This window comes from Temnothorax curvispinosus, unplaced genomic scaffold, assembly GCF_003070985.1.
Source record: "Temnothorax curvispinosus isolate PA1 unplaced genomic scaffold, ASM307098v1 QBEX01005474.1, whole genome shotgun sequence".
NCBI lineage: Eukaryota > Metazoa > Arthropoda > Insecta > Hymenoptera > Formicidae > Temnothorax > Temnothorax curvispinosus.
In genome coordinates this window covers 2,382-16,492 of record NW_020215254.1, presented here as the reverse complement: position 1 = coordinate 16,492, position 14,111 = coordinate 2,382, and the positions used below count along the sequence as shown (strand labels likewise).

General features: G+C 34.4%; 2 protein-coding genes across 4 annotated transcripts; both read right to left on the bottom strand.

Moving 5' to 3' along the window:
- Nucleotides 1–213: 213 nt before the first annotated feature.
- On the bottom strand, nucleotides 214–7,203 carry LOC112454875. The gene is made up of 6 exons (XM_025016500.1): nucleotides 7,074–7,203; nucleotides 5,501–5,571; nucleotides 2,657–3,251; nucleotides 1,471–1,621; nucleotides 1,006–1,317; nucleotides 214–857 (listed from the first exon to the last, which is right to left on the bottom strand). The coding sequence occupies exons 1-5, from the start codon at nucleotides 7,201–7,203 to the stop codon at nucleotides 1,137–1,139; spliced, it is 1,128 nt and encodes a 375-aa protein (XP_024872268.1). The 3' UTR covers nucleotides 214–857; nucleotides 1,006–1,136.
- Nucleotides 7,204–8,185: 982 nt separating this feature from the next.
- On the bottom strand, nucleotides 8,186–13,811 carry LOC112454876 (peptidoglycan-recognition protein LC-like). 3 transcript variants are annotated; one of them, XM_025016503.1, is made up of 6 exons: nucleotides 13,716–13,811; nucleotides 13,346–13,651; nucleotides 13,126–13,259; nucleotides 11,074–11,828; nucleotides 9,295–9,483; nucleotides 8,186–8,935 (listed from the first exon to the last, which is right to left on the bottom strand). In XM_025016503.1, exons 4-6 carry the CDS (start codon nucleotides 11,672–11,674, stop codon nucleotides 8,388–8,390), a joined length of 1,338 nt encoding a protein of 445 aa, XP_024872271.1. In that variant the 5' UTR covers nucleotides 11,675–11,828; nucleotides 13,126–13,259; nucleotides 13,346–13,651; nucleotides 13,716–13,811; the 3' UTR covers nucleotides 8,186–8,387. The 3 variants fall into 3 exon arrangements, with proteins under 3 accessions (XP_024872271.1, XP_024872269.1, XP_024872270.1); XM_025016501.1 differs by having other exon boundaries at nucleotides 11,074–11,677; XM_025016502.1 differs by lacking the exon at nucleotides 13,716–13,811 and having other exon boundaries at nucleotides 11,074–11,677; nucleotides 13,346–13,661.
- Between the last annotated feature and the right edge of the window lie 300 nt (nucleotides 13,812–14,111).

Sequence of the window (14,111 nt, the reverse complement as noted above, 5' to 3'; positions counted from 1 at the left end):
CGTGATTATAAAAAAAAGAAGAAGAGATAATTCACAGTAACCGTAACCATTGCGCGTCATTGTGTGATAATTTTATGACTAATTGGATGGAAAAAAAAATTGAGATATATCGAGGTCACGTAATAGTTTATTAAATATATTCGATGTGTGTATATGTATGTATGTGCACTTAACTTAATAAATTATAAATTATAAATTTATATACACAGCGTAATTAAAAACTATATTTTAATAATTTCATTAAAGCTTTGGTTCTTTAGGAAACAATTGCAAATCATAACTTAAATAGAAATTGTAATACGGAATGACACAGGTATGTAAATTATCTCAATGGGGATATTGACATGTGTGATTACCATGCCACCTGTAAAAATATTGTTCGAAATTTTACTACTTACTACTTACAATTGTACTATCATTTTTTTATAATCTTAAGACCATGCCCAAGACACATCTGCTGCTGTGTCATTATTTGGCTTTGGTACTCTAACATCTATGTTCGGATAATTTAAATTATTAGCATTTGTATGTATGATTTTATCATCCAACACTTCAATAAATGTAGCATTTTCTGTCAAAAGTGGTTTGGAACGCAAGTTGAGTATCATTAATGTAAATATTTATCGTGAGCGGACCTGGAACACATCGCATAGGTTCTGGTTTCCATTCACCATTCGCATTACATCTCACGTTCGTTTTTTGTCCGGACAGTAGATTAGTTTCGGGTCGATAACTCTTTTCACATGACAATGTTGCTTTTGTTTTTGGTGGAACTGGAGATTTGCATGATATCCAATCATCGTTGTACAAACATTCAGATCTGATTGATGATGCGGCTAAAGCTTTGCAGAGTATTGCTATCAAACAAACATTGTCAATAATTAACATATAATTCTGATCGTTTTGAAGATGATAAATTTTTCTTTGACTGAAATATTCAATATTTAAGAATCCATATTTATTTATTTTAAAATAGTTAAAAATATATAATTACTAGTTTAATACCTGTGCAAACTGGTATATTAAGCCATTTTCCCTCGATACTGCTAACGTCGGTCAAACCTCTTATTTTATATCCCGAATCACAAAAGTAGACGAGATGAGATCCTAATCCCAGTTTTGTTCCTTCTGGAACGTCACAGTCCTGTCCATCTGAGCATTGCGATCGATGTAATTTCCAGCGACCGTTTTGCGGTTGCGGAGGTGCTTTGCAAGCAGTGTTTGTGCCAGAAGGTGTCCCAGAAGGACGTGTTGGTACGGGAGTCGGTAGCGATCGTGTAGTTCCTGTTGTTGGTCGCACCGACGGTAAAAATGACTCTAAAAAAGGCGCGCTTGTAAGTAGACGAATAAATGGAATAAATACAAATATTAGATTGCAAAATACAGATTTTTAAGTTTACAATCGTGATAACATAACGTTAGCTTCATGTCGCGCTTGCAAGACAAAAAATTTTTTAGATAGACAATTACCCTCGTTCGATGAGGTTGGAATTTCTAGGGGGACCGATGCGTCTGATTGATGAGTGAAATGTACAAGTTATGGGCACTACAATAGCTAGAAGTATTAAAGTTATAACGCACGATAAAACCGCACGTTTCCACGTCCAGAACCACTGTGTCACTAGAATAATTATAAAATATATTAGAACGTTTGTTTCACGAGTTACTTATTAATAGCCTTTGATAAACATCATACACAATTATTATGACGGAATGCACGTGTGTACGAAAGGAATGTTATAATTACATTAGGTTTTTCACGTAAAGCATTATAATTCTTGGTTGGTATCAATTTTCCGTTATTCTAGTCACAATTGAATAAACAATTTGCGGCATGCAATATCTTGCCAATCTATGTCAGATAGCGTGACACATATATACTGTGAGATAAAAATAGCTCTTTTATATTTAACTTTAATTCTTGTGGCGCAACTAAAGTGTAACAATTTTCAATTTAAAATATCATCGATATTAAAACTATATATTCTGGAATAGTTGTGACAGGACCATAAGTCAAAGGAGTTAATGATATTTGTGACATATCGGCTGTTCTTCCGAAAACGTTCATGCTCTGATTTAGATCAAAGTTTGTAAATAATTTCCTTCTAAATAAAAAGGCACATACTAAAAGGTATTTTTTGCGACACAAATAAAGTTTTTGACATCGACTATTTATTAGTTTATCGGCATTAGATTGACGTCAAATCGATTAATCATTTGTGGCTGAACAAGTACGTAATACAAAGTGTTGAAATGTTTAAATGTAAAACGTAGAGAAAAGAATTTGATTCTATGATGTCTGAATTTACCAAGTAATTATTGCGTTTTACTAATGTATTTAAAATTTTTAGGACGAAGTATATTTTTCTTTATAAGAATATTAGAGTAATGTCTTGTTGCGATGATATCGATAAAAAGTATCTACATTAAATTCAATTTATAATATACTTAGCATATTTATATTATAATTCAATTTTGATGGTCGCGATTTTATAATGTTTATATGAAACTGTTGTTGAAACTTATGAGAGATCTGTTCCTTTTAGTTATCCGCTCGGCTATTTTATGCTTAAACATACGAAAAGAAACAAGTATTGAAAAACTATTAAAAGCAACGGGCCTAAACAATATATTGCGTTGCACGATTAACTATTACCTTTATTTAATTTAGTATTTTGTGGAAAGATGCATCCGTCGTTTGGAGTTCCGTTGTTTTTACGCGTCGGCAAATCTGAGGTATTGTCGGAGGCGCGGCTCGCATCCTGATTCGGAGTAAGATTTGTGTAAACAAACTGCTTTATAGTAACAGGACTATTGTAGCAGGTCTGGTTAACCAGACGCACATTCCTCGACTTCTGCACTCGGACATTGCCGAAAGTCGGCTGATCAGAGTTCGGTAGGACGACATCGCCATTCGTGGTGGCGAAGGCTGGTTGCCGCTGAACGATGGTCGGCGATACCGGCAGATTTGTGATCCAGCTGCCTTCTTTGACATCCGTCTCCTCTTCCTCGTCGTCGTCGTCATCTACGTCACTGCACTGTGTAGAGGAATCTCCATTGCCCAGAGCGACGAACGCGGTTTCCGTCGCCGAGCGCTCAGTCTCGCCGGAAAACCTGATGTCGACCGCGTGACTCTCGGCGGACACAACAGTACAATTCACGTTGTCCTGCTCCTTCTGACCTTGATGGTGATTACCGTCGAGCGTTTGATGCTGCCCTTGCACCAATGTCACGTATAGGAATGCGCTACGCTGAAAATTCACCTAGCTTCTTTACATCAGATACGTCTTAAAATGCGATACACCGCATGCAGCAGAATACGCTCGAGAAACAGCTGTAGGGTTTTTAGATAAATTTATCGGATCGCTACGTTAATTCGAGATATAAGAACCGACTATGAATACCGGCCTAAATGTTCGGTTTCATTCTTTGTCTCTTTTTCCTCTCATTTCAGATACTTAACAAGGGAAAAGTCAGTTTGGAAACGTGATTCTTTTTTATTGTTAACAGTTTGCGAAAAACTACGGCTTTTCAATTATCTTAAAAACGGTTTTTCCAAAGATCGTCGTTTGATATATTTAAAGCATTCGTACAAACTTGCCAGATCTGCAATTTCGTTTAGATTTAAAATTTTATTTAGTTAAAAAGAATTACCATACGTTTTCGAGTTCTTCTTGTAAGATTTACAAAAGAACTGAGATATATACTGAATCATGGTTAAGATTGACTAATTGGTGAAACCAGTCATTTTAGTATCGCTGAATAAAATCGACGAAGAATGTAACAGTTCGTTTCTAATCGACGGCTGTCGGATGTGCCTGTTGAGTCTTTGTTTCATACAACAATAGAAAGTTTTAATCAAAAAAATTATGTTAACAAAACTTTAATGCGCGAATTAACAAAATTAGTAATCGAGGAACAATTTCTGCGATAACGGCAATGATAAGAAGTTTAAATAAAATATTAGATTAAAAATAAAATTTAATAAGCAAATATTATCTGGTATGGCAATCTTATTCAAATTTCCTTTATTAATTGAACAAGGCTCCAACGTTATGCGTGCTGCATACGGTATGGTATAACGCACTTGTGTATTTTACATCTTATATACGGATATTTATTAATTATTGTAAATTGATACAAATCATATACGTAAATTAAAGACATTGGATGTGCATTGCTGATTTAGTGGATAAATTCTTCATAATATTTAAAAATCATACCATTTAAGTCATTAAGAATTCTTACAAAAGCGAACACACTAAATACCGTTAATGTACGCCACTGTGCTCTTTTTTGCATCGTATCATTTATCTTGCATCTTTTATCTTACGTTATTTTATAAATAAAAACCATCACGAACAATTCAGAAATGTTCCAGTACAATTATTGTTCTATGTATAACTCTGTATTAATAATATATTATTTAAACTCCGTTTTTACAGATTATGGAGATTCACGCCGGTCAAAATAGTATATGTTTCGAATAGAATGTATGTATATGATAAAAGAACGGCGAAGAGAAAACGATAAGTATCTCTAATAAGAAGCAGAATATCTACAACGAATTCATTTCTTTGTAAACAAATTATGGACATCAATTATACTAGCATGAACTGAACGTCGCAGTATCATATCTTCGCCGTTCAAAATATTTTACTGCGAAATAAATTGCGTTCCCAGGTAGCAAACACAAGTAATTTTGACGTCAAATTTTGGTCCTTTACTGACCATTTCTGACGTCACTAACTGACGGCATAATGACGTTAAAATGACGGTCTAATGTCACAGACAATTGACGTCATTTACGTCATTGTACGACATACCGGTTTCTAGAATTGTTTTTTTATGAAATTAATAGACGTCATAATGACGTTGTAGAATAACGTCAGTATAATGTCATTTTTAAAGACATAGTTGTTTTTTGGTCATTTGACGTCATTTGTACAAACATGACTAGTATTTAACGTCAAAATGACTTGTGTTTGCTACCTGGGTTCAATTTGACTGATAAATCATATCTCGCTTATCTACATCACAGTGACAAATTTTTAATTAGCGATGGCATTACTTTTGATCAGTTAAAATTATTGACATCCGCCGATCGCAGCAGGTATAACAATTCATCATGCCTTAGCTTTGACAAATTAGAACATCAACTGTAAAAACGAAGTTTATCATGAAAATACATATTTTAACATACATTGTGTTTAAATCGAAAACTTATAGGTAAAATAAAAGATAAGCTCAATCGAGAAACATCACTCGTGATCATTATTTCAAATCGGCGCAGCCGGTCGGCAATAATCTGCATTATCCGTTAAATTAAAGATTGACTGATTCATATACATATTGCTAGAACTCCTTCCACTATTCATCGTTCGCGCTGGCGGCGATCACTTTGCCAACACTAAATTTACACTCAATCTATAATCACATGGAGCCATTATCGTTAAAAGCGCTTCGCGGAATGAAAAGCTTCATTTGATTTTGTCCTAACAATTTTCGACACGTCGTTGATACCACCAGCAGTTGGAGGATGCACCGTTTTGCAGGCACACAGGATGCAATCTGAACAAGAGCGGACTCCGATCAAACCATTATCGTTTATCTTCGTTGATTTTACGACACTCTGACGATGAGTCAGATAGATATATACTGGCTTCAATGATAAGGCAACGCGACTATCGAAAAATGACGCGCCTTAAATTGGCTGTGGAATCGTGGAAATTAAGCGTTCTCGTTTTCGCTCGCAAGAAACAAAACAAAAAATAGAAAAGTTAAGACCGGAAACTGGTATAGCGTGCACAATATTCTCTTTCGTACAACAGGGATTCCCGTATTTAATTTGAATGATAATGCCTCGGATTTCTGTGCTGATACGTGGATGGCAACGCGGTCATCAGTTTCACACCTAATCTACGTCACTAAAAAATCATTATTACAATGTTATTGCAACAATATTCTAGAACTTGTACTTAATGTTGTCAAATATGTAGTTCTTAATGTTGTATAGAACATCATTATAAACATACTTTAACCACAATTTCGAAATTTCAGTAATGTTGAAATGGGAGTGCCATAACGTTGCAAATATTGGGAAAAAATTTTGTTTTCTGGACGCCATTTTGTTAATTTTATTTCTATTTTTAATTTTTTAGGTATAATCAATAGAGGGAAGCCTTTTTTTATAAAAAAAATTATGAAAAAACTTAAATAACATTAATTTTTTTACGAAAATGTTAAAACATTATTATTTTATAATTTTATTTTGTAATTTTTATTTTATATTTTTTTCTAATCTAAATATTCCTATGCATACAACATATGTAAGATTAATCCTAATTTGATGTTGATTTTACTATAAAGACAGAAACAATAGTTTACAAAATTAAATTAGTTGAAATTGTTTTGGTTAATGTATTGATTAAATTGTTTAATAAAACAATTTAAGACTTCAGAAAATTTTTTAAAACTAATATTTTTTACATAATTATTGTTATATGTAAAATTGCTAGCAAAACATGGGATAGTTATCAGTATCAAATATTTGATAGAGAGTAGATGGAAGAAGTACAGGAATAGATAGGAAGAATTGAGGTATACAAGTAAAATATAATTTTGTATACATATAATTAAGTAATATAATTATATTAATATTTATAAAATTAAATATATGTGTTTGTATATTGTTTGTATATATTTGTATATATTTTTAAAGTTATTTAATATGAGTTATGAGTAAGTATTGCAAAGTTGCTAAATATTATGGATAATTTTTTACTGAGATTCAATATGTATGTATATATGTATGTATATATGAACAATATGTAAATACATATAAGTAAACATATGTTTAACTACGTCGCAATGATAGGAAGAGCCGACATCGAAGGATCAAAAAGCGACGTCGCTAACGCTTGGCCGCCACAAAGCCAGTTATCCCTGTGGTAACTTTTCTGACACCTCTTGCTGAAAACTCTTCAAGCCAAAAGGATCGATAGGCCGTGCTTTCGCAGTCTCTATGCGTACTGAACATCGAGATCAAGCCAGCTTTTGCCCTTTTGCTCTACGCGAGGTTTCTGTCCTCGCTGAGCTGGCCTTAGGATCGCCACCAGCCGCTCGACCGAGTGCGTGAACCAAATGTCCGAACCTGCGGTTCCTCTCGTACTGAGCAGGATTACTATCGCAATGACTAATCATCAGTAGGGTAAAACTAACCTGTCTCACGACGGTCTAATGTAATTTTTAACATTCTTTTTCTAATAATAGAAACAAAATGTAATTTTCAAAAATAGTTACTTTTTAGTAAACTTTAATTTGTATTTATATAAAATCTCTTGTGTATTGTTTTTCATGACAATATTACACGAATAATAGTGCAGTTTACACTTACAATTGCGCGAATAATACTTGAAGGATATATTTATTTTATGATGTACAAAAGAATATGGTTAGAATATTTAGATATTACACATATAATTATGTTTATTAAAAAAATTTGTATCAAAAAATTACATTGACGAAAAAAATTAATGTAATTTTTATACTTTTAAAATCATTGTGGACAATTTCGAAAGCACATAAATTGAGGAACATTTTAAGAATAAAACCAATTTGGTATCTATATTTTAACTGTTACTTTACTCTTGTACGTATGGGGTGCTCACGTTTGGGTCGGCCAAAGGGGATGAACACGGATGAAATCTCATTGTGCACATTTCGAGAACACATTAATCAAGAAACATTTTAAGACAAGAATTATTTTGCTTTCTGTATTTTAACTGATACTTTACTCTTATATCAGTAGTATGTAGATCTTTTTTTGCGTATACCTATATATCGGATATATACCGTATATATCTTTTAAACTATTACAGATAGACAGTGCACTGGTCTATTGAGCCAAAGGTCCCGGGTTCGATTTTCACCGGTAGAGCTAAAAAAATTATATTTGCTCGTTCTCCTCTCGGAAGGCAATGGCAAACCACCGAGAGTATGTCTTGCCAAGAGAACTTCTCTAAAAAATATAGCTGTTCAGAATCGGCGTTAAACTGCAGGTCCCATATACAATGTGTATAATCTATGTGCGCGCATGCGCAACACATGTATATGAAGAAAAGTTGCCACGCTCGAACATTAGTAATAGGATGAGGATGGATTGTCATATTAAATTATAACAAAATAGTAGTCTTCGGTATATTTTAACATTATACGTCAATGATTTTAAATACAAAAACACTGCGTTGAAACGAAAAATAACGTTGTACGTCGCAAAACTAATCCAGTTTTTTAACGTCATTTTTTATTTAACGTCACGCCTTTTAGTTCACAACTTTACCAGGTGTAACGCCGTGTTTACGGTCAACGCGGACTTGGCAATCGAGCTAGCTGCAGGAATCTTTTGGGTCAGGTGGGCAGGGTGACCAATTTTTCCAATTATTTCTAATTTCATTATATAAGGCATCTCCAGGACTCTCAGAGCTCACAACTTGTCGATTACCTAACAGTATATAATCAGACGCAATTTTTTTGGCTTTGACGCCGAACTCTATTAGCTTTTGCGCGGCATTTAATTGCGTTTTTGGCGGTACAACCGAAGTGAAATCACCAATGAACCCAATACCGATACTTATGCCGTTATAATCGCTTGAATGGGCACCCTTGTAATTCCAGCTTCTGCCAACATACGCGAGGCCGTCGCCTCCGACGAGGAAATTATAGGCGATATCCGAAAAATTATTTTTCATCTGATAATCCTGCATAATTCTCAATTGGTTTGCACACTTTGATTGCGTGGTACAGAAATTTGACGCAGTGTGACAAATAATTACATATGATACTGGCAGCTTTATTTTTCTTAAGGGTTGTGGCGGACGTGCATTCCATTCGTCCCTCTCGACAATGCGTAACGGATTCTCTGTCCCGTTACTACCTGCAAGTGATAAAAATAACGTACATATCGTACAAAAAGTTCAATTGTACCATGCGGACAAATTTATAGTTAAATGCTCTTTAATTTAACATCGAATTTAGCAATCTCAATCACACGCATATGCCAATTTTAACATTAAAATCTAGAATATTACTCTCATATATGAGAATGCAAAAAGTTTTAAAGTAATATATTATATGACTCGTGGAAAATAAAAAAAAACATGCTTTTAAGTAGACGAATGAATAATTGAATACAAATATATAATGTAGGAGACAGATTTTAAGTTTGAGGTTGCGGTAAGATAACATTTGTCGTGTCGCGCTTGCAAAACAAAAATTTTCCAGATAGGCAATTACCTTCGGTAGATGAGTCTGGAATTTCCCAAGAAACCGTTGTGGTTAGTGTGGGTGGTATGGGTGGTGTAGTCGGTGCGTCCGGATGATGAGTGAAATATACAATTATGAACACTATAATACCCAGAAGTATTAAAACTAGAACGCACGATAAAGCCGTATGCCATTTCCACGTCCAGAGCCGTTGCGTCACTAAAATAATTATAAAAAGCTATATTAGAACGATTGTTTTACAAGCTACTTAATATCGTTTGATGAAATTCATTCGCAATTACTATGACGGGTAGCACTATGTACGAAAAGAATATTATAATTACATAAAGCCTCTCGCACAAAGCATTATAATTCTTGTTTGATGTCATTTTTTTGCTAGTCTATTCACAATTGAGTAAACATATTACATTTTGCGGCATGCATTATTTCACCAATCTATGCTAGATAGCGTGACACATATATACTGTGAGATAAAAATAGCTCTTTTATATTTAGCTTTAATTCTTGTGGCGCAGCTAAAGTGTAACAATTTTTAGTCTAAAATATCGTCGATATTAACCCTCAGAGGCCACACCTCTTTTTTAAGTACACTCCGGCTACACTGGGTGGTCGACACCCAGACGAATTCAGTCTCATAATTCTCATTAATGTGCACGTAAAAATTCATGCAACATCTTAAGGGTGTTGTTCAAAAATATGTATGGTGCAGAACCCGAAATGTGCTCGATAAACAAAAATGTAATTTTTGGTCGCGATAAGAAATATATACCGAGGCCACACCTGGATGGTCACCAACCATAAATAATTAAAATGTTTATCAAACATAACTGACATGGCTTAAAGCCTTTCTACTGTACGGATTTTCGAGAGAAGAACTTAAACTAGGGATCCTAGATGGAGGGACACTGATTATAAAGCTTGTCTTAAAAGTATCAGGTTTTAATTTCTGTCTGGGTCATGCCACCTAGTGCGGCCTCGAAGGGTTAAAACTATATTCTGGAATAATTGTGACAGGACCATTAGTCAAAGTAGTTAATGATATTTGTGACATATCGGCTGTTTTTCCGAAAATGTTCATGCTCTGGTTTAGATCAAAGTTTGTAAATATAGATAAAAAGGCATATACTAAAGGGATTTTTTGCGACTCAAATAAAGTTTTTGACATTAACTATTTATTAATGTATCGATATTAGATTGACGTCTAATCGACTAAACATTTCTGGCTAAATATGTACGCAACACAAATTGTCGAAAATGCTTAAATGTAAAACGTAGAGAAGAGAAGTTGATTCTACTATGTTGTCTCTGAATATTTACTAAGTAATTATTGCGTTCTACTAATATATTTAAAATTTTTAGGACAAATATTGATTCTCTATAATAAGATACTCAATATATTTATAACACACGTTTTCAAATTATAAGCTTGAAAGTGTTGAAAGTATATTTTCTTTTATCAGGAAAAATATTAGAGTAATATCTTGTTGCGATGATATCGATAAAAAATATTTACATTAATTATATTCAATTTGTAATATATTGTACTTAGCATATTTACATTATAATTCAATTTTGTGGGTCACGATTTATAATTTCTTATATAAAATGGCATTTTATATAAAATTGTACGTTATTATCTTAAGATACAGATACTTATGAGGGATCTGTATTTCTTTTTAGTTATATATCCGGCGATTTTACGCTTAAACATATCTATACTTGCAAAGAGAAAGAAGTATAGTAAAACTAAAAGCAACGGGTCTGTTGCGTTGCACGATTAACTATTACCTTTATTTAACTTAGTATTTTGCGGAAAGGCGCATTCGTTTGGAGCTTCGTTGTCTTTACTCGTCGACAAATCCGAGGTATTGTCGAACGCGCTGCTGGCGTCATGTTTATCCTGATTCGGAGTAGGATTTGCGTAAACAAACTGCTTTAAAGTAACAGGACCATTGTAGCAGGTCTTGTTAACTAGACGCACATTCTTCGAGTTCTGCACTCGGACATCGCCGAAAGTCGGCTGATCAGCGTTCGGTATGACGACATCACCACTCGTGGTGGCGACCGCTGGTTGCTGCTGAACGATGGTCGACGATATCGGCAGATTCGTGATCCATCCGCCCGCGCCGCTTTCTTCGACATCCGTCTCTTCTTCTTCGTCGTCGTCGTCTACGTCACTGTACTGTATAGAGGAATCTCCAATGCTACCATTGCCCGAAGCGACGACCGCGGTTTCTCTCGCCGAACTCCCAGCCTCGCCGCGAAACCTGTCGACCGCGTGACTCTCGGCAGACGCAATAGTACCGTTCACGTGGTCCTGCTCCCTCTGACCCTGGTGATCACCGTCGAGCGCTTGCTGTTGCCGTTGCACCAATGGCACCATATCCATGCGCTACGCGAAGAATTCACCTTCTTTACATCGGATACGTTTTAAAATGCGATACGCCGCATGCAGTAGAATATATATGCACGTCGAGAAATAGCTGTAGAGTCATTAGATATCTATATTCGTCAGGTCGCTACGAGAGTCTCTCACCATTTTACTGTAACAGTTTAATTCTTTATCTCTTCTTTCTCTTATATCAGATAACAAGAAAAAGATTAGTTTGGAAACGTAATTATTTTTTGTTAATATAGGATTTTTTTAACAGTTTAACAGTTTGCGAAAAACTACGGCTTTTATCTTAAAAATGATTTTTTCAAAGATCGTTGTTTGATATATTTAAAACTCAAACAAACATTTGCAGTTTAAATTTAAAATTTTTTTTAGTTAAAAAGAATTACTACGTTTTTGAGTTTTCTTTATAAGATTTACTAAAGAACTGAGATATAAACTGAATCATGCTAAAAATTTACTAATTGTTGAAACCGGTCATTAGTACATATGTACGTTGAATAAAATCGACGAGGAATGTAACAGTTGGATCGTTTCTAATTGACGGCTATCAGATGTGCCTGTTAAGTCCTTATCTCATAGAGCAATAGAATGTTTTAATCAAGAAAATTTATGTTGACAAAACGTAAATGCGCGAATTAATAAAATTGGGGAGCAACATTGCCTTACATTGCAATAAACGGCAATGATAAGAAGCTTGAATAAATTAAAATAAATGATAAAAAGCTTAAATAGATTAAAAATAAAGTTCGAAAAGTCAAATATTATCAGGTATGGCAAATTTATTCAGACTTCCTCCGTTAATGAAATAACAAGATCTAACGTTATGCGTGCTGCGTACGGTGTAAATCGCATTTATGCATTTTACACATAGCGCATATTTATTAATTATTGTAAATTGATACAAATTATATCCGTATGCATTAAATATATCCGATGTGTATTGCTGTTTTAGTGAATGAATACTTCGTAATATCTAAAAATTGTATGTTTAGCTCATTAAGAATTCTTACAGAAGCGAACATACTAGATATCGTTAATGTACGCCACTGTACTCTTTTTGCGTTGAATCTTTTATCTTACATTATTTTATAAATAAAAACCATCGCGAACAATTCAGAAATGTTCCAGTACAATTATTGTTCTATGTATAACTCTGTATTAATAATATATTATTTAAACTCCGTTTTTACAGATTATGGAGATTCACGCTGGTTAAAATGGGTTATGTTTCGAATAGAATGTATGTGAAAAAAGAACGGTGAGGAGAAAACAATGAGTATTTCTCATAAGAAGCAAAACATCTACGACAAATTGATTTCTTTATAAACAAATTATGTATATCAATATACTAGTATATCACAATATCATATCTTTGCCGTTCAAAATACTTTATTCCGGAATAAATTGCGTTCAATCTGGCTGATCAATCGTATCCCGCTTACCTACATCACAGTGACAAATTTTTAATTAGTCGTGGCGTAACTCTTGATCAGTTAAAATTATTGACATCCGTCGATCGCAGCAGAAGGCATAACAGTTCGTTATGCCTTATTACCTTGACAAATTTCAACATCAACTGTAAAAACAAAGTTTTTTATTATAATTAAATCAAGAACTCGTAGGTAAAATAAAAGACAAACTCAATCGAGAAACATCACTTACGATTAGTATTCCACATCGGCGGAGCCGGTCGCCAACAATCCGCATTATCCGTTAAATTAAGGATTGACTGACTCATACTTATTAAAATTACCTCGCACAATTCATCGTTCGCGCTGATGGCGATCACTTTGCCGATACTAAATTCACCATCAATCTATGACATGGTGCTGACATCGTTAAAAACGCTTCGCGGAAAGAAAAACTTCACTCGATTTGGTCTTAATAGTTTTTGTCGTTTTCGACACGTGTCGTTGACACCACCTGCAGTTGGGGGATGCACCGTCCTGGGAGCACGAAGGATACAATCTGAACAAGAGAAGACTGATCAAACCACTATCGTTTATCTTCGTTGATTTTATGACATACTGACGGTCATTTAGATAGATACTGGCTTCAGCGATAAGGCCATGCGACTAACGAGTAATGGCGGCATTATCTTCATTAAATTCGACAAAGAACAGACTGCTGTAGCGTTATCTTGTTGAATGTGCTTAGAAATCTGTAGCTCCACTCATTATTGCCTCTTTCCCTCAACCATAACTGTTAACGACATAGTTGCAGCATGCATGTGTGTGCGATAACGTTGCTTTAGACGATTTTTAGTCTTTTCCATGAACCCGAACGGACTGGTATCTTCACTTCGATGGCCGAAGATTTCTATAACATTAGTTGCATACACGGGACATCCATATTATTCCTATTATATAATTTTTTGCAATTTAAGACAAGTGATTAGTGTTTCGCGCTAATTATATATCGTGATATT